Source organism: Rhipicephalus sanguineus, chromosome 3 (genome assembly GCF_013339695.2).
Source record: "Rhipicephalus sanguineus isolate Rsan-2018 chromosome 3, BIME_Rsan_1.4, whole genome shotgun sequence".
Lineage (NCBI taxonomy): Eukaryota > Metazoa > Arthropoda > Arachnida > Ixodida > Ixodidae > Rhipicephalus > Rhipicephalus sanguineus.
This window is the reverse complement of record NC_051178.1, coordinates 101,649,492-101,676,329: the sequence shown is the minus strand read 5'-3', so window position 1 is coordinate 101,676,329 and position 26,838 is coordinate 101,649,492. Positions and strand designations below refer to the sequence as shown.

At 42.8% G+C, this 26,838-nt stretch overlaps 1 protein-coding gene across 3 annotated transcripts; it reads left to right on the top strand.

The window, feature by feature from the left end:
* The first annotated feature begins 309 nt into the window (after positions 1 to 309).
* LOC119386865 (AP-1 complex subunit sigma-2) lies at positions 310 to 26,838 on the top strand. Of its 3 annotated transcripts, none has more exons than XM_037654131.2 (5): positions 310 to 474; positions 2,401 to 2,579; positions 4,735 to 4,843; positions 5,817 to 5,954; positions 21,768 to 26,838. In XM_037654131.2, the coding sequence occupies exons 1-5, from the start codon at positions 472 to 474 to the stop codon at positions 21,810 to 21,812; spliced, it is 474 nt and encodes a 157-aa protein (XP_037510059.1). In that variant the 5' UTR covers positions 310 to 471; the 3' UTR covers positions 21,813 to 26,838. The 3 variants fall into 3 exon arrangements, with proteins under 3 accessions (XP_037510059.1, XP_037510061.1, XP_037510060.1); XM_037654133.1 differs by lacking the exon at positions 21,768 to 26,838 and adding an exon at positions 16,187 to 20,245; XM_037654132.2 differs by lacking the exon at positions 21,768 to 26,838 and adding an exon at positions 9,540 to 9,840.

The window sequence follows — 26,838 nt, the reverse complement described above, 5'->3', positions numbered from 1 at the left end:
TCTGCGTAATTAGTTGTGTCGTTACAAATTGATGACGCTCGGGTAAAGAGCAAGGTTCCTTGCGTTAGAGCTAAGGTGAATCGTCGTAGATTACTTGCGATGACAAAAGTAAAACACTAGAACACGTACCAAGAAAAACTGCTGTGAACCGAAACAACACAATATATATCAGCGTTTTTTAATGTAAAAATTTACGCTGAGTCTCATAGGTAGATCTTTTGGTTCAAATATGGTGTAGGAATGCTTTAGAAAACCTAAATTTTAGTTTTAGCGAAATTCTCTGATGCCTCACTTACCTGCCGCCAACCTTGGTTCTCACGCGTCCCAGAATTCCAAGCCAATGCAAATGGCCGCTTGACAACCAGCAGGCCGCTGTTTCAAGGCGCTGTTGAGCCGGGCGTTCGAGGGCGTGTTTTTGTAAATGTTGTTACACTGCATTCCGGTGAAAGTATTTCTAAAATCGGCCGCAAGATGGTAAGCGAAGGCTCAATCAATACGTTTCTTGCCCTTGATTCTCTGGCTGCGTTACTGCTCGCACAAGTTTCATGTTCGGGCATTGCATGAACCTGTGGTTTACGACGGTCTGCTTCCCTGCAAGTGCTAGCGTTGTGATAGTTTGATACAGTTGAAAGAAACCATTAACTTGAGTTTTCTGTGTACTTGACGTATTATGCGTTTGACTACGCCATCTGCGAACTGCACGCGTCATCGTTTAGTGGGCGTTTTGAAGCGGTGCACAAGGAAAGCTAAAGTAAAACGGGGTCGCTCTCGTATGGATTTATTAGCTTGTGCGAAGTGAAATGTGCAGCAAAAATAACCGCCGAGGTAGGGGAGACGGTTGCATTGAGACTGCTCAGCAGTTCACTGTTTTCTTTAACAGAAGGGCCAATTTGGTCGCCGAGCGCTTGTGTTGCTTCGGTGTTGCGATCGGCTGCCTTAAAAGTCCGTGGCACCGTAGAATATAGTCCAGTTAAAGGTTTCTTTCGTTTCCTACTTCGACTGGCTCGCTGGAATGTATGCCCCGTAACTTTTCTCGCGCTCCATCGCCATTAATAATACGACTTCTTAAAACCCTGTTAACGTCAAAATTAGAGATATCCAGTTGCTAGATGGGACTCTTGTCACGAAGACGATACACATTCCATTGAACTAATAACTCACCTCGTTTTATTCGAAACTACAACCGCACTGCAGCTGCGTCTTCAACGATAACAAGTTTGGGCCTTCAGTCACTGGCAATCTGCGAAGGATTGATCGCCTATCATGTTTGGTACATAAGCTATATCACCATCCAACTCTACATGTGAAATTTGCGTTGCGGCCGCATTATATATCTCGGATCATTGAACATCAGCAAAAAGTTAAAATTCGTGCCTGCAACATGTTTCTCATTCATTTATCGCTTTTGCCACGTACATCAAAAGAATGGAATTGACTTCACGATCATGTCGTACCTATTAATAACAGCGATAATTTGTGACAAGCATTGACTAATTTTGTATAATAGAAAACACTTGTAGGAACTAATCTTAGTTTTTTTTTAAATTGCTACTTATATTATGCTGTGTTGTACGTTCTCTGTTGGGCAAACTCAACTAACATTGTATAATTAGCAAATGTTGATCATCTTACACTTCAATTCTCATTTTTATTTCTTTGACAACATAGTCCTCTCTCTAATGTGGAAATGCCCCGAGGGTAAATAGTGTACACTCTTGCAATTTTTTAACAGCATCGCGGGAGCGCGGAGTGCAGGATATAGTAGCGTCTAATATTCTCGAAAGGTAGCAAGATCTGCCAACAATGCGCAAGTGCACAAAGCAATCTGAACTGCGAGCACCGTCTACTATGCTGTTTCAACATATCTTTAAAGAAGCAGTGCTGTACAATGGAGCATATCAGAGAAATGGTCAAGAGTATGTGCATGTGCAGCCAGTGCAAGTGCCCTCGGCTGCGCTGTTCTGCTAGGTGCATTCGATACCGGTGCTTTCTGCTTCATTATCAGTCCCTTTGCTTTTTTTTTATGAATGTCATACACATCCACCTGGAAAGCATGATCATTGAGGAGGCTGAGACACGCCCACTGATGTTGCTGTTTTTTGGGCATCAAAGTAGCAGACGGCGCTCGCAGTTCAGTGTGATTTGTGCGCTTGCGCATCGTCGGCAGATCTCGTTACCTTTCGAGAATATTAGACCCTACCATATCCCGCGCTCGGCGCTCCTGCGATGCTGTTAAAAAATTGCAAGGGTGTACATGTCCATTTCCAATTTGCCTCGTGCCTTGGTGATGTCATCATCAATGATCGAATATTTGTAGTAGTCGATGGCACACAGTATCAAATGCAATTGGAACCAGTGGCCTGCCTGTTGGTGACACAATGCATGTTTTTTTTTTTTCAGATGCAATTTATGCTGCTGTTCAGCCGACAGGGCAAGCTGCGGCTTCAAAAGTGGTACATGGCTCATCCAGACAAGTTGAAGAAGAAGATCACTCGTGAACTAGTCACGACCATTCTTGCCCGAAAGCCAAAGATGTGCTCCTTCCTGGAATGGAAGGACCTCAAAGTCGTCTACAAACGGTACGCACATTTTACGTCACTCCCGATGCCCATGCAGGTGGCATTCACTTGGTATTGCAACTTTTTGCGTGATAGACTCTTTCATATGCCATGCACGCAGGCATGTGCGAACATGCATGCCGCATAACCTCCTTACGAGGGAGTACATTGCTGAATTTACCGGAAAATTCGTGTGAAGGTCATGTTGCAGAAACCTGCATGTTTAAGACTTGAGAGAAGTTTAAAGGCCCCGCTTGGTGTAGGCGACATTTGTGATTAATTTGGTGCAGTCAACAGTGTCACTGGCCACAGACACCGTAGGCTGTCTGAGGTTAACTAAAACAGATTCCAATTCTACACATAATCTATCAGTCTGTAAAGGCTAGTCATGGGAGCATACACCTTGTGCTGTGTTCCTGTGCATGCCACCATGTTTGATCATGAAACAATGCTTCCTTCTCCAGCCTCCACAGCTTCTGCTTTATGAAAGCAGGTTATGAAGAAAACATAATTGTGCGATTTGGTGCAAGTTAACCACTCTGAATGATTGCGTGAGAAAACGCACACAGTGGTGACCTCTTCACACGTGCGCAGTTTTCCTGAGCTGTCGTTTGAAATGGATAGCAGCTCATGACACTGGTACAGCACAGCAGGCTGCCATTTCAGCAGCTTTTGTCTACAAGGACTAAGTGAATGTCACCATAGTTTGGCGGAATCGTCACAGAACGTTCTTAACCCATTTGCTTCCACAGCTGGCGCTGCGCTGGGCACCATGCAAGAAGCCAAAGTGTCAGCGAGTAGTGCTACGTTGGCTGCATAGAAAGCGCTTTTTTTGTACATTTTTGACGGGTGGCAGCACACTGCAAGCGTTTTTTTTCTTTTTGCTTGGCCTTGTTAAAACAAGATGGAGATAACATGTCCATAGTGTTGAGAGTAACTGACTATAAAACAAAGTTCTCAGAGCTGAGACATGTTTCTTTTGTTGTAAACGTGGTAATGGGGAGTGGTTGCGGCATTTGCAAGGTGGAAACCCTTGAGACGGTTTTTGGCGGTGGCGCTACTGGATATGGAGGATTGTGAAAGCACCAACAGTGACAGCGGTAATAAAGATAATGCTGCTATCGTGAAGCGAGTTGCAGTCCATGTCCTCTCGTGCTTTAAAGGGTCCCTAAACCACCCAGAGTTCGAAATTTAGTTGTGGTGTTGCACTTGTGTATGAGTCTACAACGAACATGTAGCCATGAGAATTTTTCGAAACGGTGCCGTAATAGCGGAGCTACATGCGTTTGATGATACAAAAGAGGCCCTCGCTTGTTTCGCTCTTTCCTTTGCTGTGCTCGGTTCGTCGTCTCGTCTCTCCTCCTGGCCGAGTGCTTCTCCTCACCGTGCGAGGAGGAAGAGCAGCGAGCGGACAAACAGGTGTTGTAGATGATGAGCAGACGATGTGTCAAGTCGAGGCGAACGCTGAGGGGATAAAGAATGCTGAAAAGTCTGAAAAGGAGAAGGGATTGTTTCTTGGAATTTGTGGGGCGCCCGGGGCTCATAGCACTGCCACGTTTGGCATTGTTGTGATGGCATTCTGGACCTCGATGCGCGCGTCTGGTTGGAATGTTAAAAAATTATCGGAGGTGGTTTAGGGGCCCTTTAGAGTTTTTCGCACTCGCAAGTCACTTTTAGGGCGTTTAACGTGGAACAGTGTTGAGGTGAAAATAAAAGCAAAGTTTTTCTGCTGCGGTGCGTGTAACACTGCATGTCGCCAACAAGCTCATGGCATGGAATACAGGGAGGGAAATTGGGTCGAGGGAGTGGAAGCGAATGAGTTAATGTGAGATACCACTGCTTTAGAGCTCGTTATGCCTTGTCCAAACTCTTCAGATGCCATCATATGTTTTGCATCGTACAAGGCGGGGCCTAGGAGTATCTTGATGTTGTGAACAGGGCATGAAAGTTGATTGCTGGGACACTCAATTAGAGGTAGCTTACTCTGCTAAAACATTCAGGTTTGTTTGCTGTGTCATCTACGGAGCACGATGATCAGTTATGCAGCCGTTACATTGGGTCATGTTCCATGTAGTGTGCAAGAGCTTTGGGCATGCTGTGGTAACAGGTGCACTACCACTCCCTGCTACTTGTTGTTTCTGAACCTTTCGTGGTGCCCGTATTTTTTTTCATCCAGGTATGCCAGTCTGTATTTCTGTTGTGCTGTGGAACAGGTGGACAACGAGCTGCTGACTCTTGAAGTAATTCACCGATATGTGGAGCTGCTGGACAAGTATTTTGGAAGTGTAAGTTGTGCCTTACGTCGCTACTACGTGTGCTGCTTTTTTTAGGGACGATAGTCTTTCTTGGGGAACTTAAACGCAGAAATTTTGGTCTGTCCGTCTGTCTGTCAGTCACACGATTCTGCCACCCGGCCAAAGTTTAAGCACTTGCTGAATTGCCAGCTATCTCGAATTGACAGCTGTGTTCATACTTGTGAACATTGTTGATCAAAAAGCAAATATTACGCATATCTGAGGCGCAACATCAATACGCAAGTATTAGGTGGTGTGTTCCTTTACTAGAAAATACATAGATACATAATTCTAAAGACCATAGTGTTTCTTAGGCTGCGCTGAAAATGCTAGTGTTTCTTTGGCAGAAGACTATGTCTTTCAGGGACATTTGCAGCATAGCACACAGATACGCAGCCATTTTTTTTCTTTTTTTGTTGTTGTTGCTTGAGCACTAGTTGTTCTGATGGTGGGACCAGTATTGCAGAAGCTTGTTTGTTCATGACTTCATTGACTGGAATTTCTTCACTACCACAACAATTCTAGTGTTTCTGTAGGGCTGAGTTCCTGAAATAAAAGAAAATGTGCTTTATGGGGCCACTTCACAGCAAGTAATTGGCCTGTATCATAGATGTACAGACAAAAATGAATTACCTAGGCCTATGATTCTGCCTGGAGAAAAAAAAAGATTATGACGGAACAGGTAAATGGTGCTTAAGTTTGGAGAATATCTAAACCCAATTTGCGTAACAGTTTAGAGAAAACTGTTCTTGCACATTGCATGTTGAAGATTCCGCATGTTCTGTGTCTTCTGTTTTGGCACATGTTAGATACTATGGCATCAGGCATTGGGTAAAGGGGGCGGGGTTGGTGGATGGTCGTTGGGAAACTACAGTGATCACTGAAAGGAATCTGTTCAATGCGAGATGAGTAGGCGTGAACTGCGCAGTTACTCTCCTTTCTTCACTGTCACCTGTACGTGCAGGTGTGCGAGTTGGACATCATCTTCAACTTTGAGAAGGCCTACTTCATCCTCGACGAGCTGCTTGTCGGCGGCGAGATGCAGGAGACTAGCAAGAAGAATGTCCTCAAGGCCATCGCAGCGCAAGATTTACTTCAGGAGGTGAGCCTTTCTTTCATCCTTCTCGCTCACCTTCTTCTGTCGCTCTGCTATCTGAAGGTCTCTTGCGGTTCGTCCGAAAATCTGAGGCGCGATGGACAAAATCCTCATGGCCGGGAGGTCAGCATGCAGTAACTGAATGGAGTGTGTTGAAAAGTCGTTGAACAGGGAATATTGCCAGAGCCAATGCTTCAACACACTTTGGCAGTCCTCTCGTCGACACGTTGGCCCCAGCAACGTTACTTGTTCTATGACTGTTTGTCGGTTCAAGCATCCATCTTACCCTGAACTTCTCTCCTTTAGGTAGTGTGTGGCATTTTGACATTGTGGATGCATTGAGGACGCAAGAAGAGAGAGAGAAAATGTGGAATGAATTTTTATTTGCAACCATTTTCTCCTTGAAAGTTGAAATGTACATGTTCCTCCCATTGGTAGCCATGCTGCGGTTGCCGAGTGATTTTTTGGACACTGATGGGGTCATGGAATTACCCAGATGGTAGGCAGTCTACAAAAAAACAATTTTTTTTACGGTGCCAAAATATTGGACATTGATTTTGATGCTTTCTCTTTTTACTATTGCGCTTCAGCCCACTTAAGAATTGGTGACGTTTAGGCTTGTGCGAATAGTAAATTTTAGATTTGAAGCGAATAGTGATTTGGTTGAATAATTTCGAATCGAAATTCGAATAGTATATATCACATATTAGAAAGAAAAATGAGCATATTTGTCATGACCCAAGTAACCTGCACAATATTTTTTTTTAATTAAAACAAGGTATGTGCAAATGTCATTCTTTTTGGTTTAACGAAAGTGGAAGCAACTTTGAGTAGTAGCAGGATTTCACTTTCGGTAGAATGCTAGTGATAACCTGTAAAATACGCTACGTTTTAAAATTTACTGTACTTAGAGCATATAAGCCGGTATAACAAGCTTTTAAACTTCAAAAAATGATGAATCGCTGTTTATGTTCATTTAACCTTGAAGTGAGGCTTTGCGGCAGTGCCGATTTCTCCTGGAAAGGCGTATTCACGGCATGGCACCCCTCCACTGCAGTGAAACCACCTTTACAGGGGGGTTGCATGCGGACTAATATACACCTATTCGTTCATTTCGAATACTTCGAAATTTCCAATAATTTAAATTCGAAACGAAGTGAATTCGAATACTGTACTGTTCGTTCGAATATTCGAAGTGCTCGAATATTCGCACAAGCCTAGTGACGTTCAAGGCTGCGAGAGAATTTTGTGTTTGCCACTTGTACGAATTGCAGGTGTCACGCTTGACAAAAGAACAGCCAAGGGGCAACACACGTAGTAGGCAATACGTGGACAACACATGTTGACAAGTTCCCAGTGCTTGTTTTATCTTGCAACTGTGACGTTAGGATGACGTGCAAAGCCATGCACACGCTCAAGTGCAGCAAGTTACGCCCCTTTGCATAGGAGCTATATAATCTACAGCTTCCTTTAATAGAGCGTTGTTTCATTTCAGCAAACTCACAAACTTTGCCAATATTCTTAGTTCGGTTGGCCATTCGTTAAAGGGACACTAAAAGCAAATAATTTTTGTCAGAGTGAAAGGTGAATGTTTGAGAACACCTAAAACGTCAGTATTATCAACAGCAGTGCTGTACTTATTAAGAAATCAAGGTAAATGTAGGACACGATATGCGCCACTAGTGGGACATTTTAGAATGAGCCCGATGACTCCGTTTTCGCCAGGCTCCTCTTTGCTCGCGCGATTGCGTCTGTACTAGTTTCGTTATCGCGTACTGTTGTGTGTGCTTTGCACGCTCTTGAAAGCCACTCTAACGGAAAGTTCGACAAAATGCCACGTCTGTTGCGGCATGCCTGAATGGCGTGTACCGCTTGAGCAACAGCAACTCCAGCTAAGAAACAGACGTGACTTTCCAATGAGTGCCGCACATAAACCACGCCGAAGTGGCTGAGTGCCGTGCCTCTGTGACAGTGTGCTAAACAACCAAGAAATCTGTGTGTGTGCCTGATGCACTTTCGTGCAGAGGATTACGAGATCAACCGCTACTTGCGCAAGGCTTGTGATGTGCCCTTCAGAGCAGAAGCCACAGCGTCGGCTGCCGGGCAGTAAAGGTGGGCAACATTGGGCAAGGCAAATGCTACGTCGGGACGCTTTTCCAGGCGGGCGATTTAAAGTGCGCTAATGTTGTGCAGACCACTAAAACGTGATCTTTTTTTTTCAAAATAAGCATTTCCTTGGCACGAAACGAACATTACGAGGTTCTGGAATGTTATTTCAGCAATCAACGTCGACTCAACATTTGCCTTTAGTGTCCCTTTAAGCTTTCTCCTTCCTTCTGGTCACACAAGCCGAAACGGAATTCATAAGCTAGGTTCAGCAATAGCTTGTAAAATTATTTGAATTTCTGTACTTGCCCTTCATTTAAGACGAAAGTGTTGTAAGTCCCGCGTGTGTCCTCTGCTGTGACCATAAGTAGCAGCTTGTGCCTCTTTTTGCTGTTGACTGAGGTAGGTAGCTGTGGCACAGAGGTTGAATTCTTGCCTCCACGTTCTCCAGCTCTGCCATACGTCGCCTCTAGTGTCTAAAGCCCTTGCTTGTGGCAGTAGCATGGTGATCGGGGCACTTTGCTAGTGGGGAGGCACTGGTTCTGTGTCTGGCATGCCGATAGTCCAGCTGAAGCTCGAAACTGTCCTGGATGGCCTGCTATCGGCATGCCTCGCTGCTTTTGATCATGACTATTGCTGCCACCATGTAGCACGCTCGAGACGGGTGTGGAAAGAACGCTTTATTCAAGGAAGCCGTACATTACATAGTCCCCGTGCAAGGGGGCATGCTATGCTGCACTTGAGCGTGTGCGTGACTTTGCACAACGTCAGCCTTACGTCACAGTACCTTGCCCGTTTCCAGCTTGCCAGTTTTACAGTGTTCATGGAATGAAACGTCATCTTAGAGCTAAGTAATTCACATACTTTCGCTTCCACCATCTTCATTTTGTGTGATATCGGTGCTGTATTAATGCGATTGCATTAGAGAGCCTGTGTCGCAATAAATGTGGTGTCTGCGATTGCTGACTATGAGCGAAAATCCATGGATGCAAAGAAAAAAATCGGGGTTCGAGCCAGAATCAAGCCCACGTGTTCTGCAGAAAATGGTGCGGAAAATGGAAGTGAGACTCAAATGTTAGGGTGATGACATTGCCGACTCCGAAGTATTTTCCTGTCCTTTTTCTTTTTTGCTACTGGGAAAGTTATCATAATTTTATAACCCGAGTGCGTGCTCTTTTTAGAATGCAGTCTAGTGCTTCACTTTTGCCACTCAGCAGTTGATTAGCTCCACACAGAAGCTTCGAAAATTCGTGATGTCTCAAAGTCAAGATGGCACACAAATGTCAGCATGGCGTGGCCACCTGTATTTGACGTTGCAACTTTTTTTTGGCTAGCCAAGCCTCCCATGTAAATGACTGCTTTGCAGCTTGAGTGTAATTCACTAATGTAGCTTAAGTTCACGTTTCCGTGTAGTATCCCTCTATAGAGTTTTCTGTGTCGCGCTGAAGCTCCTAACACTGTTTTTCTCCTGTCCTCCTCCCCAAGGATGAAGCCGTTGAGAACGCCCTCAAAGAGTTTGGACTCATATGAATGTGATGCATTTTTTTAAACGATGGCAACATCGCTGTGGTCTTTCTCATCTCGAGAAGGACGCTTAAGCAGTCTACTCGCCTGCCTTCCGACTTTTTATTTTCGCACTTCATCTTCTGGACTGCTTGTTGTTTTTTTTGATAGTTTTTTTTTATGTCCTTCTTTCACAGACTGTGACATCTTTTGTATACGGTTTTGTGACAGACGTAACGCAAACGGGAAGAGACGCTGCACCGAACAAATTTACTCCCGTCTACTCATTACTGTTTACTTTTTCTTAAAAGCAAATGTTCAAGATCTGCTTTGTGTGCGTACTTTCATGTATTGTGCAGACATAGTGCGTGAGAGAGGAGTGACTGTAGTATGCTCTGCATTGATGGGCAGTGCCCAGGGTTCTTAGCAGACCTCGAAGTTTTTGAATATCAAAATCTCATTTCAAGGCCTCGAATGTCACTTTTAACAAGAAAATAAACGTTACAACATATTTCAGTGTCATTTACAGCTGGATGTGCAATGATGACATTGGCACAGTTTGTTAGGGATGCCAGTGTAATACAGTGAACAGCACTGGGGTAGTTGGTCATTATTCACTTTCTAAGCCTTACTCAGGTACTTTTTTTTCTTTTGTGGTCAGGAAAAAGAAGGGTGGGAGTACACTATAGTCAGATACAACTATAGAAGTCTGCGGCATTTCTTCTTCAAAGGCGGATGCACGCAAGCCTGCACCAATGGGCGCGCATTATAGACTGACGCATGGGCGTCCGGAGGGGGGTGCAAGGGGGGACAGCTGCCCCCCCTTGGAATTTTGGATAATAATTTTCTATGCAGTAGCAGTAATCTACACAGCTTGATTAGCACACTCCAGTCCCGCATATCCGCGTGAAACATCATTCAAGATTACCAGCCAACTTTGCACGTTACATACTGCTATGGACGAATATTGCCGGTCATGTCACGGCAATGAAACAAAAGCTACCTATGCTGTATGCCCCCCTCCCCCACCCTCTGCTCATGCACCCCCCTGGAAAAAGTTCTGCGGACGCCCTTGGACTGACGTCATCAGCCAGACGGCTGGTGACCCCGCCTTGCCGAGTGCATGAGCGGGACTTTTTCTTTAGTCGTGGAGGCGAATGGCTACCGCGCTTCGGTCATGTAGGCGGGGCCTCTCTGGACTTCTTAAAGTTGTATCCGACTATAGTTCTTGGAAGATTTTTTTTCCACGCTGTCAAATATGATGTAGTTGTAGCCATGGTAATACTTTAGCAAGATATCGAAAGGCCTTGAAAGGAGCATATTCTTATGAAGCAATTGAACTGCTATGAACTCTGCAAACTGCTGGTCACTGCACGTAAGTTGGTGCTGGTGTACACGCCTGCTTTCTCACGGGACATATTGGATGTCATTTTGTTAGTTCTTGCCAAAGCCCTGGCAAATGACTTTCCTGCCCGGTCTTAATGAAAACCAGCAGATAATGAAACCAAGGAAGTTATAGGGAACATTAATTGCACTGTTTTAAGTGTGTTGTAATGACTGTGATATAGATGTGAAAAAAAAGTAAAGAGGACGAATAGGACAACTTTACTTTCTCCACATCAACATCACAATTGTTACAACACACTTCAAACAGTACAATTACCATTCCCTATACCTTCCTTGGCTTCGTTATCAGCTGGTTTTCATTAAGGTTGTGTCAAACAAAGAAACAAGCCCTCGGAAATTTCCCTTCCTGCCCGGTGTCGTTCAATGTTGTGTGTTCCTGCATGTGGTAGTGTTCATATCTTTGTGTTGTGTCGTGGCTGTCTCCAGTGCATGAACGGTGGTGGTACATCAGCGCTGGAATCATTGCTACAGCGAATTTAACGCTGCCGTTTCTTTTTGTACTCCCTATTTACCTTTCCTTGCTTGTGCGCTGTTTAACCCTTATGTACATATTAAACCCAGCCTTGTTGTTTGGATCTTATATAGCACAGATTGTTGTGATCTTATCTACTCAATGCGATCTGAACGAACGAAAATGGTGTAGGATATTTTCTGCGTCGTAAAAGTGGCAGTGGTGTACCGCTGTTGCAGGCAAGGTCTCAAGTTTTGTTCTTGGCCCCTTACAGCCACATTTTGTTTGAGTGAAATGCTACAATGCTGGCATAGCTAGGTTTAGGTTCGCGTTAAAGCACGCCAGACAGTAAAAAAAAAAAAATTTTATGTGCCCTCACCCTGAACGCTTTTGTAGTTCCAGTGTACCTTCGGGACAAGTCAACTAATAAAGTTGTTTAAAACAGTTGTGGGCATCAAACTGCAAGTGGCAGGTGCATAAATGCAGCCGTGGCAACAGAATAGCTGAATCTGTGGAAAGATAACTCGCGACTTTTGCCTGCAAAACGTTGAGCAATCCATTGCAAGCTGTACTGTTACCATACTTGACGATTGAGCCGGGCCGTTGGTCTCAGTACCCGAACTTGATTTTCTGATTTAAGTGGACTCTTTCCAGATTTGCAAGTGCTCATCACTACGTTGCACATTTAGGCTTACCAACTGTGGCACTGGCGACTGATAAAAAAAATGGACTAATTGACTGATGAAAAAAAGTGACTAATTGCGTGTATTAACACCCTCACCCATGGTTTTGATGTCGATGTTGCATCTACATTTTCTATTTTATAAAGAAAAAAGAAGAAACTGACCGAGCACAAGTATAAATACCCACTGATTAAGGGATTAATTTAATAATAATAATTAATAAGCGATTTAAGGATTAATTAAGGGATTAAGGGATAAGTGCCTTAGCTGACACGAGAAATGCTAAGTGCAGAATCTAGTGGTATTGCGGCTATTTTTCAAGTAGAACATACGAACATATTAGCATGTTAATCAGTGGTGGACGACCTCTTGCCCTTTCTCTGGAACGTGCAACTAGGTCCTGTTGCTGATTGGCTGGTGTAAGCCAATCACTGCCAATTAGTGCAGCTTTCGCTGCACTGCACAGAATTGGTGAAACGTAGCGCATTGAGAAAAGCAATCTGTTACGACAAAATTGCCTTCCGTTCTTGTGCCTCTGCTCGCTTATTAGAAAGCACCTTCTCTCATAACAGATCTAACACATTTGTTGTTACAGGAGTCTGATTTACTAGGTCTGCCTGAGTAGCATCACAGCTCGCAATGGCAGGTTTGCCTTTGTCATTGCAGTCACCTCACAACAGTCTGTGCTATCAAAAGCATACACCATTCTTTTTATACTGCATGTAGCGAGAGGCAGATAATTACATTACGATGAAAGCATTCTTGTTCCGCCATATTCAGTCACAAAGTGTTCATGGTTGGCATTATGATAAACAAAGCCTGCAGTCACCTCGTTAAAGTCACATGTTTCAACAAAACTTTGTAACTAAGCCAACTGATCTAACTTGGAAAATAGCTTTGGCACTGTTACTTTCATCGTGCACAATGTTATTGCATGGTAATGGGGAGTGTGAATTAATTCATTGGGATGAGAGATGTTGTCAACTGCCCACGTGTAGAACTTGTGGGCTAATTAAGTGGCTACAGCATCGCAGGTTTCGATAAAAAAAGAAATGAGCTTGTAGGCCACTGGAGTTGTCTTTCGAAGAAGCAATACTATAGGCTAAGCAATACATGTCGATGTTTGCTCTTAGAGCATGTTCGACGTACTTTGTCGAGCTTTTAATGACAGTTATTGCCAGTTGTTTGGTGGATTACGTTGTAAACAAAAACCCGTAACAAAAATTTGAAATGAGGAATACATCTAAACGATAGATTAAGTATTATTCTTCTGCTTCTTGAAAACAAGTTACAAAAACTGAGCTTCACGCGTGTCTTTTGACCTATTCTTATGAGGTGCCATAAGCCTATCACTTATAGTATGAATGTTGCAATGTTGCAAACAGTAAGGCACCTTTTCTTCAATCACGTGACTGTGCACTTTCCACATCAATGCGATTGTGTGGGAAGTGTGCATTTGTGCAGTTCTTCGAATGAGCGCAAACCCGGGGATCGTATTATGCAGTATGCAGGCTTTCTATACAATTCAAGAATTTTCAAGTTCACTCTGAGGGCAGTAGCTGAAGTTCTAAAATTGTGTTGTCGGGGGGGGGGGGGGGTGTTATTCGAAATTGCAGTTTCTGGCGGGCTGTTTTGAGCTGAAAGCATACTTGCTATAGGGGCCGCACCTTGTGTGGTGTTGTATAGTGCTAGTTAAGCGACAACGTAGCCGTAGTTATGAAAAGCACGCGAGGACAACATTGGCGTGAGCCAAGGTTTGTTCGCAGTACCTGTATTTAAATGTATTTAATAGGCCATCACATTAGTGGCTGAAAATTTCGTCCAGATAGACAATCGTTTTGCTTTTGCATATATTCGCGGTTTCTTGTAGAAGGCTCTTGTGACACAAAACTGCTTGCATCAAATTCTTACGGCACTTTTCATTAACAATCACCGACCTCGGAACGTTGATGCAATGTTCACGATACTACATCACGCAATATCAGCGTTTTTAATTGTAACATGTGAAAGCAGCATTCCATTTAAGCCTGGTATCAGGAAAGACTTCACAAGCAATGTTGTCATTTCTTCTGAAAAGGGTTTCTTCGAAATGCCATTCCAAATCTGCTAGGACCTTCTAAGCGTACTAGTGAAGTGAGTCTTCTAAAAAAACTGTGTAGGAGTAAATTATAATGAAGAACACAGTCAAGTATTGTAACCAGTATCTTTCATCAGTACAGATGTCCATTATTGCGACACGGCACTGCAAAAATGTTTAACGAAATGGTCCATTTAATAATTAACATTTTATCAATTTTTTTAATGTCAAAAGGCGGAATGCTCATTGAAAAATTATTTCCTAGAAACGTGCCAGGATAGTTGAAAATTATTGCTTGTTTTCTGTTATTGAGATTCTGCAAAAGTTGCATGTATTATTTGCTAGAATCAGCTGAGCATGCTAAGTAATTCATTATGAAATGATTACATTTTTGTTTTAAATACATAGAAAGAACCTGTTACCACATAAAAATGCTTTTTTTTTTCTGCCAAGTTGGCCGGTATAAAATCTACTGAAGAACCAGCACTTTTCACATAGTCACATTATCAGTGATATTGGCCGATCGCATGCATAATATTCTGCCCTGCGTTGCCTACAGTGTGAGTGATAAAGTTTAGGTTGTGTCTTCAGCAGTTCATGGTAAACACAGTTCCAGACAAGCTGAAAAATAAGGAATTAAGGAAGAGTACATTTTTTTTTTATTTGCCATTGGGAACACGTATGGAGTGTGAGGAAGAACACTGGCAATAAATGCTAAAACGGCAATTTTGTGAGCTGTACGCTAGTGGCACGTTTTTACAACCTCTGAACACACCGTGATGGTGAGCCTCCTGGTTGACAGCCAATTTACACACTGCACAGATATTGAATATGGTGACCCTAAACCTGAGAGTCGAAAGGATACCAGCTGCTTTTCTCATTGACAGTGCTAACCACATTGCAGAGTTCATGCTATCATCATATTGAAGTTTCATATTACCAAGTAATAAAATTTGTGAACAGTGCAAGCATGGCGCTCCTGCAGTTTACGAGTCTTGCTGCTGCATCGTGCGCACAAACTACTCGTCACTGGCATTGCGGTGACCGGTACATTAGTCATTTTGCTTGTGGACTGCAGTTTGTGCATCACAAGTGGCTTTCCCATTGCCTGACAATGATAATGTAATTTTAGGTCCCACAGATGCTTGTTATTTGTACCCTGTAACGACAACATCTTTTGTTGAAAAGTATAAAAGTCACGGTGCAGCGTGTCACCAAAGCTAGCTCGAGGGCGTAATTGACCCCTTGTTGGGTGGAACGTGCGAGTTTTGTAGAAATTTAGAAGCTGGGCTTGGATCTTGCCATCTGTCTGATTGGTGTGTAATCTGGCTGAAATAGGCTGTACGTGATATGTTGCAGTGGCCTTGCAGCCACTGTATCCCTGAATTCAGAGTTGTTGCTTTCATTCCTAGCCAAGTCAGTCATAGTTTGGTTGAGGTGCTTGAGGGACATGTAGTGGTAGTCGTAGTAATAAGAATTGGTTTAATAAAATGAGGAAGAAAGTCAAAGGAAGTAAATCAGCGATGAGAGGAGAAGGTACAGAAGATCATTATTCACATGTGCCAGCAACTTGTATACGAAGAATTGCGCGCACATCAAAATAGTTCATCGTTTCACAAGTTCATCCGGAGAGTATCTCTCCTGGCCTCCATTGCTTTTCAAGGTGTCCAGCCCATTGAATGTTGATGTAGTACAGTTTGTCACTTTAAGCTCTAATCTACACCCTCGAGAGGTTAAGCTACGAGGTGTCAGTCTCCCCTTCTAGATGACCTACTTAATCACTAGTGGCTTTCTTACTTTTGAACAAAGGTTGTATTCGTATTTTGCATGCCATCAGAACCTTTTCCCTCCTGCTAGCGTTTCACTTGGTGTAAGTACTTTTGTGGCATGCATACTTCTCAAACTTGTGTAACAGCTAAAAAAATATCAACCCTGCCTTGTCATTTTTTTCTTTATTTTATTCCTTCCTTTTCTCGTTTTTTCCCTCCCCCACCCATTTGTTTTTTGAAAGGACGAAATGCTTGAGACTGGCGTGCAAGACTAACCATCGTGTGTGCCTGCGACCTGCACCTCCCATCATTGTTCCTCCCTGCGTTGTTGGAGCTTGCTTTTGGGCCCATGCTGAATAACAGATTTCCCCCTTCATCCTTACACCCTTCATTTGTTTGCCCCACTGCTCGTGCAGAGTTCTCGTTTTTGCCTCTTGCAATGCGAGTTGTGTTGTAGTCAGAGAAGCCGGAACGATGTGACTGAAGAAACCACTCATGTGGTGGTGCAAAGCACTTCGCCTCATTACTTGTGTACCATAAGATATTCAGCACTCGGAACCTGCGAACTGATCTTATACGAGCTCGGTTTATTAAAACGGCATTTAGGGTGTCACTGTGTGATGGTACCGCTGTGGTTGAGGAACTGCAGAAAAGGCGTGTTGCATTCTTTCGAACTGTCCACGTATTTTTTTATTCTGTAACCTTTTGGTACATGTGTTGTCGGAATTGTTTGTGAGGATTGAATGTCACGCTTGCGTCCCTTATCAAAATGGTTCATATTGAAAATCCTGCGCACCTCCAAAGCTTCTCTACATTAATTGGTCTCATATGATCATAGAGGTGTCATATGTTTGTATGATCATTATTTAACATAACGGTTATCTCGCATGTCATTCTTAATATTGATGTCAAGTGCCGCATTCTGGTAGTGCTCTCTCTTTTGGTACTGCAGCTTTGTTCTAAGTACAGCAGCATTTAAGCTTAGGTTTCTGTGATAATGTTGTTGACGTAATGATTATCGCTGAGTTAGTCGGTGCTTTTGAAACACGGTTTCATAGAAAATGAGAAATCAAGGAAAAATAGCGTAAGATCCTGCAGGTCTGGTAAAACCTGAGTAAGCGTAGCACCTTTCTTGTAGTTTACAAACGTTTTTGACAAGCGGCAACATCTGGCTTATCACAGCTCATTCATACAACATGGGGAAAATGTGTGTCGTCTGTTGATCACACGCATCTCACTATGTAGAGATGCAGTTAGAACTGTAGCATGACGTTGTTGTAGTGTACCATACAAATTTTCTGTCATTTCACTTGTTCTTTAGCATTTAATTTTGGAAATTATCTTGGTTAGTCCTCCACCCACCTATCAGACACCGTGGAGAACAGAAGTGCTGGCTAGGAAAAATGTGATAATCAATGTGTTGGTCTGGCAATGGCCGTAATGTAATACGCAATTTGTGACAATGGTGGCAATATAATACATGATTTTCATGCTGTTTTATTGCTTCCAAAGTTTACCATCAGTCTAAGAATACATATGTGCCTAAGATTCAAAAGGATATGCCTGTGCAGCAGTATTACCAGAGGGTGTTGCAGTATATTTCAGCCAACATGCCTCGCATCATTTTATAAAAGAGCATTACAAAGGTCAGTTGGCCTTTGCTTGCCTATTGGCCGTTAGCACATTGCAGTTGGCTGTACAGCGCTCAGTAGTTGCACCGCCACTGCACGTTTTAAGGCACAGTAAATTTATGCATCGTGGTATGTACAATCAAAGCAAGATACGCAGCCGCCATGTCATCTACGTATCTTGCCGTCTGCGCCTGAGCACGGTATACGCTGTAATTCTCATGCCCCTATATCACGTGGTTCATTGTAAGCATTTTCATGGTTTTGGCATAATTGTCAATATAGGTTGTTTACAACTCGTCGCTAGCCCTCTACAGTTCCTCAGCTGCAGCAGTTTGCCAAATTTCATTTTGGCTGTTTGTGTTAGTTGTATGGCAGAGCATTTCTTTGTTTTCATCTTTCTTAGAATTTTGCATTGGCCTACCTTATTTGCCTAAATGCATTGGGTTTGCTTACCCACAACTGTGGATGGGGAAAAATGACTGTGAATGGTCGTTGTATCATTAATGGTCCGAGAAGATTGTTTTGCCGAACATTTGGTTTGCTAGTCGTGCGAGAACATAGAGTGCGTGTTTCTCATGCGTTGAATTTAAATTGCTGGATCATTCGGGTGGCACACGCTGGCCATTGCAAACGAAGTTTTACACAAACATGAAAATGTAATTAGGCCGAGGTCCTTCACGAGGGATGTAATGTTCAATCACATTAGCAGTTGTTATATGGGCTTCCTTTTTAACATGTCCTGGGCTCAAAACTTACTTCTTCTTAGGCTCAAAAGTCATGTAAATGAACACCTCAAGTTACGCCAGAACTTTAAATAACTGCACTCTTTTTCTTTCTTTCTACGTCCTTTATGTTGTATCCTAGTAGCTGCCGTAGCACTAAATTTGTTCCTAATGTTAGTGCGAATGCCACACTAACCAACTAACTTGCCTGTTCAAAAACTGTGGCTTGTGCCCATTTTGCTAGAAGTTCTTTTTCCTGCGTCCAAATTATGGAGTGCACGCTATTTAAAAATATATATATTTATCGCATGAAGGGGAGAAACATGTTTGATCTTGTAATGCAAGTGATAGAGGGTAGTGGTTCAGAGGGTTTCTTCAGACCATTCACATTTGGATCTAAATATATGTGGGTGAACTTTGTGTACGTAGCTGTGCGTGTGTTATCTTTCCTTGGTATCGTAACAATTTGGTGAAACCATTCGGGAAGTTGAAAATAGGTGTTTGTTGTACGTTGTGAACATTGTGGGACTTCTTGGGATGTGAAAAGGTTCTTACCTGGGCTCTCTCTTATCACTTACCATGACACACATTCTTGGTTTCGTCGTGTAACTCTGTGTAAAGACAGTATTTCTTCGAAGATTTTTCGTAATATTTATTCCGAGGCTACACTAGGGAACAAACCAAGAGACTCATCACACTTACACCATGCAAGCATAGAGCACGTTACTAAGTGCTTCATTAAACATGCTACCTAAGTTACTTGCAGAATTGGCAGTTGTAGGTCAATACTCCTAGCAGTTCTGTGTACAGATAGCATTTTTCACGTGCCATTGTAGGTAGCCACAGACACACTGTCATGTTAAAAAAAAGCAAGCTGTTATTTAGCACTTGTGACAATCATTATAAGAGTTCTAACAATTCTGGGAAGTGTGAAAATTATTCGCTGGTGCTATAAAAGTGTGCAGACTCATTAGAATTCTTCCTAACCCAATCGTCGCTGTTTAAAGCAGTACTTTTAAAATAGCACAATCAGTCGTAATGTACTAATAGAATTATCTTGCTCTGAGGTTATACCAGTAGTGTTATGCGTGCCTATTACAAATAAGCAAGCACACTTTTCATCATGCATGGTGCTAATGTTTTCTAAATGCCTGCTCATGGTATAGACTCATAGTCGCTCGTGAAAAAGTTGGCGTATTCTAAAAGATTGATAAACATTTATAGTGCTGTTATACACGTAGCTTGAAGAGTCTGTCATTCCAATTTTGTCTTCTCTTCTTCACTAATACTAATACACCACACTTGCAATTTGTAATCTTATCATTTGTGTATTCTGCACTCTACCTGTGGGTTGGCATTTATGAGGCTGTGGTAATGTGATGTTCATTTGTTGAGCGTAAATACTATCTTATCTAAGAAACTCACCTCTGCCCTGTGCATGACCAGATTATGTTTTGTTTGTTGCATTAGTTGATTAACTTGAATATGTGTATATGTTTATTGCAGGTTTTCTCTAACATGACTCGAAATGTGTTTGATGACTGTGTGGACGTAATGATAAAAATTACTATATTGTTCGACGTAAGCCATTTTTATAGAAAGTTGTCTAGCATGTCCTCCGAATGCTGCTTAAGGGCATGTACGATAAGTCGTGGCAGGTAATCTGCAGTGACTCTGTGATTGCTTTCTGCGGTCGTAACATACCGGTGTGATGTACTGCGTGAATATGTTGTCTGTTACACATTTCTATGTGACGCACCTTCAAACGTTTTCAGCTTATATCGCGCCTGGCAATTCTTTTTGCTGCACCCTCTAAAAGTCATTGTTATTGTGGATCATCTTAAATGTCCCAGAAATACATAGTGCACAATGTGTGTTGTGTGCTTAGTTATTGCGTTTTGTCAGTGTTTCGCATTCTGCTTAATAAACTCTTGAAGTAGCGCGGAAACCCCTGTCTGCTGCCACTTTCTTGCGGCGTTGCCGTCACTCACATCACAATTGTTGTTTGTTCCGTTTGGTTGCGTACTCAATTCCCCGCAATTCCTTGCACTCTTCCCAGCTAAACTATGTGAGTGTACTTGCAAAATATACAAATGCACGAAAGTAAAATTTAAGAAAGGGACTGTATGGTGTAGTGCGCACTATGTGTTTGCCGTGTTTGACGACATCGTGGGGTGTCAACTTCAGTGTTTCAAGAGTAACCATATTAAACTTACATTATAAAAAAATGAAGTCTGGTCGTTCGTTTTATTATGCTACAACTGTGGAAAACGGTTTTCAGTGTTACTTACCATGTGGTGCTGTAAGCAAACAATGTCAGGTTGTCAAGGAAGATGGATTGTTATACGTTCTGCAGTGCGACAAAGAGGTTCACTGCACAGTAGATAATTTAGCCTGTAACAAGGTCAGCAAGAGGCACTCTCTTGTTTACCTTTGACTGTGGGATGCCACCTTCATGAAAAGATCATGGAAAGATTAGGGATCTGCTGTGCATAGTGGTAAATAAAAAAATCTCCTTTATTCACAGCCTGCAGCTGGTTGTCTTTCCTGACTGTCTTCCCTAATCCAAACGTTTCACTGCACTACATTGAGATGTGGGAAAGATGCAGATAAGGATTCGAGAGAGCAGCGAAATGATAGTGGGCACTAAATATGTCGAAATCTTTGAACTCGGGAAAGCACAGCTCGAAGCTTATTGATGGTGTTGTGCTGTAATTCCTGAAGATATTTTGCCCACATACACGGCACGCGCATGGAGTGCGGTGCTCCACGTTTGTGGAACACGTAGTCTGTGCACGTTGAGCTGAAGCATTCATTGTTGAAATGAATGTCTATTTAGCTACTGTATTAGTTCGCATACTCTGTGCCGTCACTAGTATTTTGGTTTTTCTCCAGCATTTGATAATGGAGCCATATGTTGATATCTAAGTAGGGGTTTCCTGCATGCTGGAAGGTGCAAAAGTGGCAAATGCAGTTTTACTGCTGAAAAGCTCACGAGGTCAGTGACATATCTTGCCGGTATTTACATGGGGACATACCTCATATTTACAAGGTTGGAATTGGAATGTCACCAGAGTTCTGAACCTTTGCTTACTTTTCACCGCTTGCTCATGAAAGCTGCACTTAATTTTGACATTGCTTGGCAATATACCCATGGCCTCTCCTCTCGCTTATCAGGGCTTTGATCATTGCTCGATAAACAGCCGTTTTGAATGTCTGCTTGTGGCACGTGGTACGACGTGCGTTTCTTTTACATTTGTGTATGTCTCACAACCCACTGTTTCCCGTTCTCTGTCGAGGGTGTGCTTCTGTGGTCGACATCGTTGTTCTCTCATCGTTGCACCCTTTCCTTTCTTTTTGGTGTTGTCTTGAATATGCCCTCGTGGCATGTGTTGTGTTGCCGGGAAACTAACGGTGCCCTCCTCTTTTTTTCCCCTCCTTCCCTTGTCTTTCTCCCCCTCCATCTGTAGGAAGAAACTCCGCAAGGGTTTTTTGAGGATCACGGACTCGGTTAGGGCACAACCGTGGGGCTCCGGCCTTCTGCTGATCGGCCGGGGCTTACGGGCAACTTCTAACAAAGAACGCTCTAATCTGTCCACCCCCTAAAGAAACCGTTGTGCATTCCACTCCAAGCAGTATGTGTTCTCTTGCTGTCTTGCGCGAGCCGTTTTGTTTTTTCTGTTTTTTGAGGAGAGGTGGGAGACTGTGAGCCAGTAAGCCAGTAGTGCATGCACTACTGGCTTTAACCATTTTTCGACACACTTTTCGCTCCCACCCAGCCCCCTGCTTTTTTTTATGGATGACTTTTTCTTAAATTTATTTTTTGCTGGTTTGACTTTAATACTGGTTATCACTTCTATGCTGTTGGTACCACAACAATATTGGTAGCCGGTGCTCAAAAATGTTGTGTTTTGTTGTGGCCCTGAGGGGCCTCCTTGATGTTTTGTGTAGGTGTTGCTTGCTGGCTCCTTCACTCGCACGGGTATTGATATGGTGATCGGTGCAGATGAAGTGCTGTGTGAGTGTGAGATGACTGTCTTCTAACAGCAGGAAGACGTCACAAGTGTAGAAGCTCGGCCTTGTTGGTAACACTCGGTAAATAATATTTAGCGCAAAAGCAACACAAGGATGAAAAAGAAGGGACACAACACGTGTACTATGTGTTGAGCACGTGTTGTGTCTCTCCTTTTTTGTTCATTGTGTTGCTGTTGTGCGAAATATTCTTTACCAGAAAAATGTCATTTGTAGAGGGATGTGGATGCTGTGTATTCCTGACTACATTTAAAACTTATTTCATTTAGCCGGCACGGTTTGCAAGTAGCACAATGTAAATGTGTCACAAGCTGGGCTTTGTGGCTTTAAAGTCTTTTCAAGAGATGTAACTTTTATTGGCTTGGGAGCATGTTTTTCTTTCCCTAAAAATACAATCTGGCACCTCTTTAAAAATGTCATACGATTGAAGCTCCCTGTCGTAGGTGGCTCCACTAGCACCGGTGCAGAGGTGTCTTGTAGTTATATTGTGTAGCTGTGAGTGTTGTGCAAGGCCAGGCATGATTTGTTCAAAAACATGCAGAAGGTCAATCTTGGGAGGTGCGTAGCTTTATCAGCGCTAGTGTCATTGGACATCCTGCCATGTGGTGGCATCTTGAGTACACTGTTTGTAGATGGTCCGCACTGCACATAACTGTTGATGACATTCGAGGCCTGCCGTCTGTCTGCAGCATTGGTTTCTGGGAAGACACGGACTGACGAAAGCACGACCGTGTGCTTGCTGCGGACTTTACTGGCAATTTTGCGTTTGATTAGACCGTTGGCAGGTATTAACAATACAGAGGCAATCTTATTTGTTTTTGTTCTTTTTGCTTTTTGTGGGGGTGGGGGGGATGACGAACTTTCTTTTTTTTTTATTGGTGTACAATTACGACTGGGGATTTTCCTGCAAGTTGGTTTGTAGCTGTGCACTTGTACTTGCCATGTTGAACTTGTATAGCCTGGAAGTATTGTGAGTACGTGTGTATTGCACTAGCTTGTGAGGCTTAGATTTATTGGAAAAAGTTTATGTATGTCCAATGTGCACATCTGTCTGTTATGAAGCATAGTTTTATTGTGAATCGGTAAGGCGTCGAGTAGCTTTGATGTATTGACTTCAAAGTTTGATCTTTTCTTTTGCAGAAGGGGGGATGGGTGGGGAATGGACTTTTCAGTGGAACTAGCAGCAAACTTGAATTTTGAGTCGTGCACTTTGAATTTCTTTCACTGGCAGCCGAGTCATTCACTGTGTGTCTACAAAGCATTAACGGCAACGTGTTGTAGGCCACAAGTTGTACCTCTATGGCAGCTTGTCATTTTCTCACCCTTCAGGAGCCTGTGTTCAAGAGTCACCTTTTTTCACATGAAAGTGTGCAGCTATGGTTTCATGTTTATTTTGCTCATTTGCTCGTGATGAGTTAAAGCAACTCCTCCCCAAGTCTTTTTTTTACAAATGTTTATAGAGCTCTAAGGTTCTTGATTTCGTGAATATGGTTGCTGTTGAGGAACTGAGACAGTTAGCTTGGGGTTGTTGATAGTGTGTAATCAAATAGCTTATACCTCAGCTGTAAAGAGGTCAGGGCTTGTGGGAACAGCTACAAGCAAGGAATGCACGCAGCTACAGTGACAAGCTGTGATCGATGCATCCTCAAGTTGATATGAGAAACTACAGCTTGCTTCGTGCCAAGGTATTCTTCATTCCCGGCAATTGACATAGTTTTAATGCGGCTTGATGGTTGCAGAATTCTTGCGGTCTATCGTTCTCTTTTAGGATTCATGTGTCCTAGAGGTACTGCTGGAAATTGGAATCGGTGAACCATGCGTCTGCTGCAATAAGATCTGGTGCTTTGGTGTTAATGGTTTAGGCTACTAATTGAAATGACAGTATTACATCCACGGTATGCAGGGCCTGCTGCAAACACAATTTGATTGCGCGCATGTCCCGATTGCTTCCGACCCGGACGTATCTGCGCATGTGAGATCACTTCAACTGCGGCATTCCTAGTTTTTACTTAAGCACTGGAGTAATATTTTCATAAAACCGTAAAGTTAAACTGCATTTCCTTGCTGTTTTTGTGCATGCCTGTCTAAGTGTGCACATTGTGAATTCTTATTTTCTCTGCCTTCTTCATTGCTTCGATTATTTTCTATACATTTTATTTGTTCCCTTCAACTGGTTGTGCATTTCTTAAAAATATACTGGATAATAAGCTTCGTTATTCTAAGAGGAGTGCAGATTTCCTTCTTGTGATGAATTAGTCCAGAAATGTTTGGGCATTTTTTAGGACTGAGAAAAAGGCTCGGAGGCATTGTCATTTGTGATATCTTCAAGCCCTAGTTACTACTTTTATGGGGTTAATATAACTGTGATCTCATCGTTCTAAGGGAAATGCTGAAGTACTTTTTTCTTTGGTTGCATTGTCAAGTTGTGCTCCTGCATTCTTGACCTCAAGGTTGGCACAAAGAACTTTTTGTAGGGCCGACTCCTTTTTGAGTCTTGTGTGCTCCTCTTGGAGTTAAGTCAGGCGACACCCAAAGAAGTCAAATGATTGACAGGTGGCTGCACATTCACCTCTGTGCGCATTTTACGATGCACTGTTACAGCGCAGTTATACGAGGTTCCTCTTTTTCATTCTTGCAAAAGCAGTTTTTCTGTGAGAGCTGAGTAGCTTCTTGCTGGTGAATGCAGTTTATATTTGCTTATACATATCACCCTTAATAAGATACATCTGTTTTGTGTGCCTCCCTCTACCTTTTGACTTTCTTCTTTCGCAGTCGAGACCCCAGGCGTTTTAGGTATTGCCTTTGTTGCCTCTGCTTAAGAGTGTAAGGGTGCACTGTCTGGAAATACGAACAAACCTTCTCTGTAAAACTAAATGTGCCCAAATGAATTGTGTGAGAAGTTTACTTGCTTATGAGAAAGATGAGATGCCCAAAGCTTTTGCTTTAGGTTCCTTACTGGATTGTTGAACATCCGCCGGGATTCGTCTATGCTATACGCCCATAACAAAACAAATTGGCCAGTGTTGCAAGAAACGTTTTGTGATTTTTTACTTGCTCTCAGAGAGGTTGATGTAATCGGTTAGAGAAATTGTGATAGTTACGGCTATCGTGTGGAACTTGTCTTTAAGCTGCATTTTTTTGTTTTCTCATTGTCACATCTTTGTAGCCGTTCTCTGGATCTATCTACTTCACATATAAACTTGTTTAGTGTGCCAGGAATAAGCTGAAGCTACAGGTATATGTTGTGTGAATGTATGAACGGTCCTCAAATGATGTTAAATGTCTGTAGTTGTTGCAACGAATTACTACTGCAAGTTTTTTTTTTATCTACTTACGTCTTTTTACCATTGCATGCGCTAGTAGCTCTGAAGAGTACTGTTTATTCAAGAGTATATATTGAAATTTGTTTGCCGTGGTTTGGAGTAGCTTAAATGTGATATGTTCCTAAGAAAGCACCATGGTTCAGCGATCAAAGCAGTTCAAGCTGGGGAAAGAAAACAATAAAAAAATGGTGTGCTGTAAATAGTGAGACAAACAGCACCGCTGCGAGCTTGGAAATTGATTATCAGTAAACTATTAAGGCATATAATGTCTTGGTTAGTGCTTGTGTGAAAAATGGCATTGGCATACATCCCAACTGAAGCCCTTTCATTCCTTGTTGTGTGTCCAAACGTGCATATGCCAAATATTTGCTCTCGTCAATTTCTTTCTTGCCAGCATGTTTAGTGTTTTAGACTGTGTGATATTTGCTTACATATTTAGTCTCGGTCAGTACTGGGTATAGGATGAAAAAAAAACGGACTGATGTCAATGTAGATATTTTAACGACTCTTGTGACCTGTTGTGTCGCAGCAGCTTGAGTAATGAAGGGAAAATTATATGCCCAAACATGTTGACTTTCTTTCCTCATCGCCTGACGATAGCTGGCACTGCACGTGTATGCTGACTGTCACCATACCACTCCAGAAACAACGGCAGTTGATTGGCAGTTGTGCCAGAGCTTCCGTGTAGTGCCGGAAGCAAGCATAGATTATCTATTGAAAGCAAATTCGTGCAGGCCAAGTTGACACACTGTCTGCCTGCAGGAAGAATCATCAGCAGACCGACCGACCACCTTTTTCTGTACTTTTCTTCTTGTTTTCTCGTTGCATAACTGTTTACTCAGGCAGTGTTGCATGCCGCTTATCGCATTACTGGACATTGTCTATGCTTTCCTTTGTGTTCAGGACTTCTGCTGCCTATCTGTTGTGGACGGCATCGATAAGACGTAAGAGGTTCGCTTTTGTGTTCTGTTCACAGCCGCTGCTTGTGATCTTTTTATTTTTCGTTGGAGTGCCAGAGCACTTGTTGCTTTGTGTTGGAAGCATATGGGATGTCTTGCTTTTTTTTTCTTCAGTGTAATTCGACAAATCACTGTGTGACATTGGCCAAGATTGGCATCTACTAGATGTGTATCTGGACAGCTGTGCTGTAAATCAAGTAGAATAAAGCGTACCAACAAATGTGCCA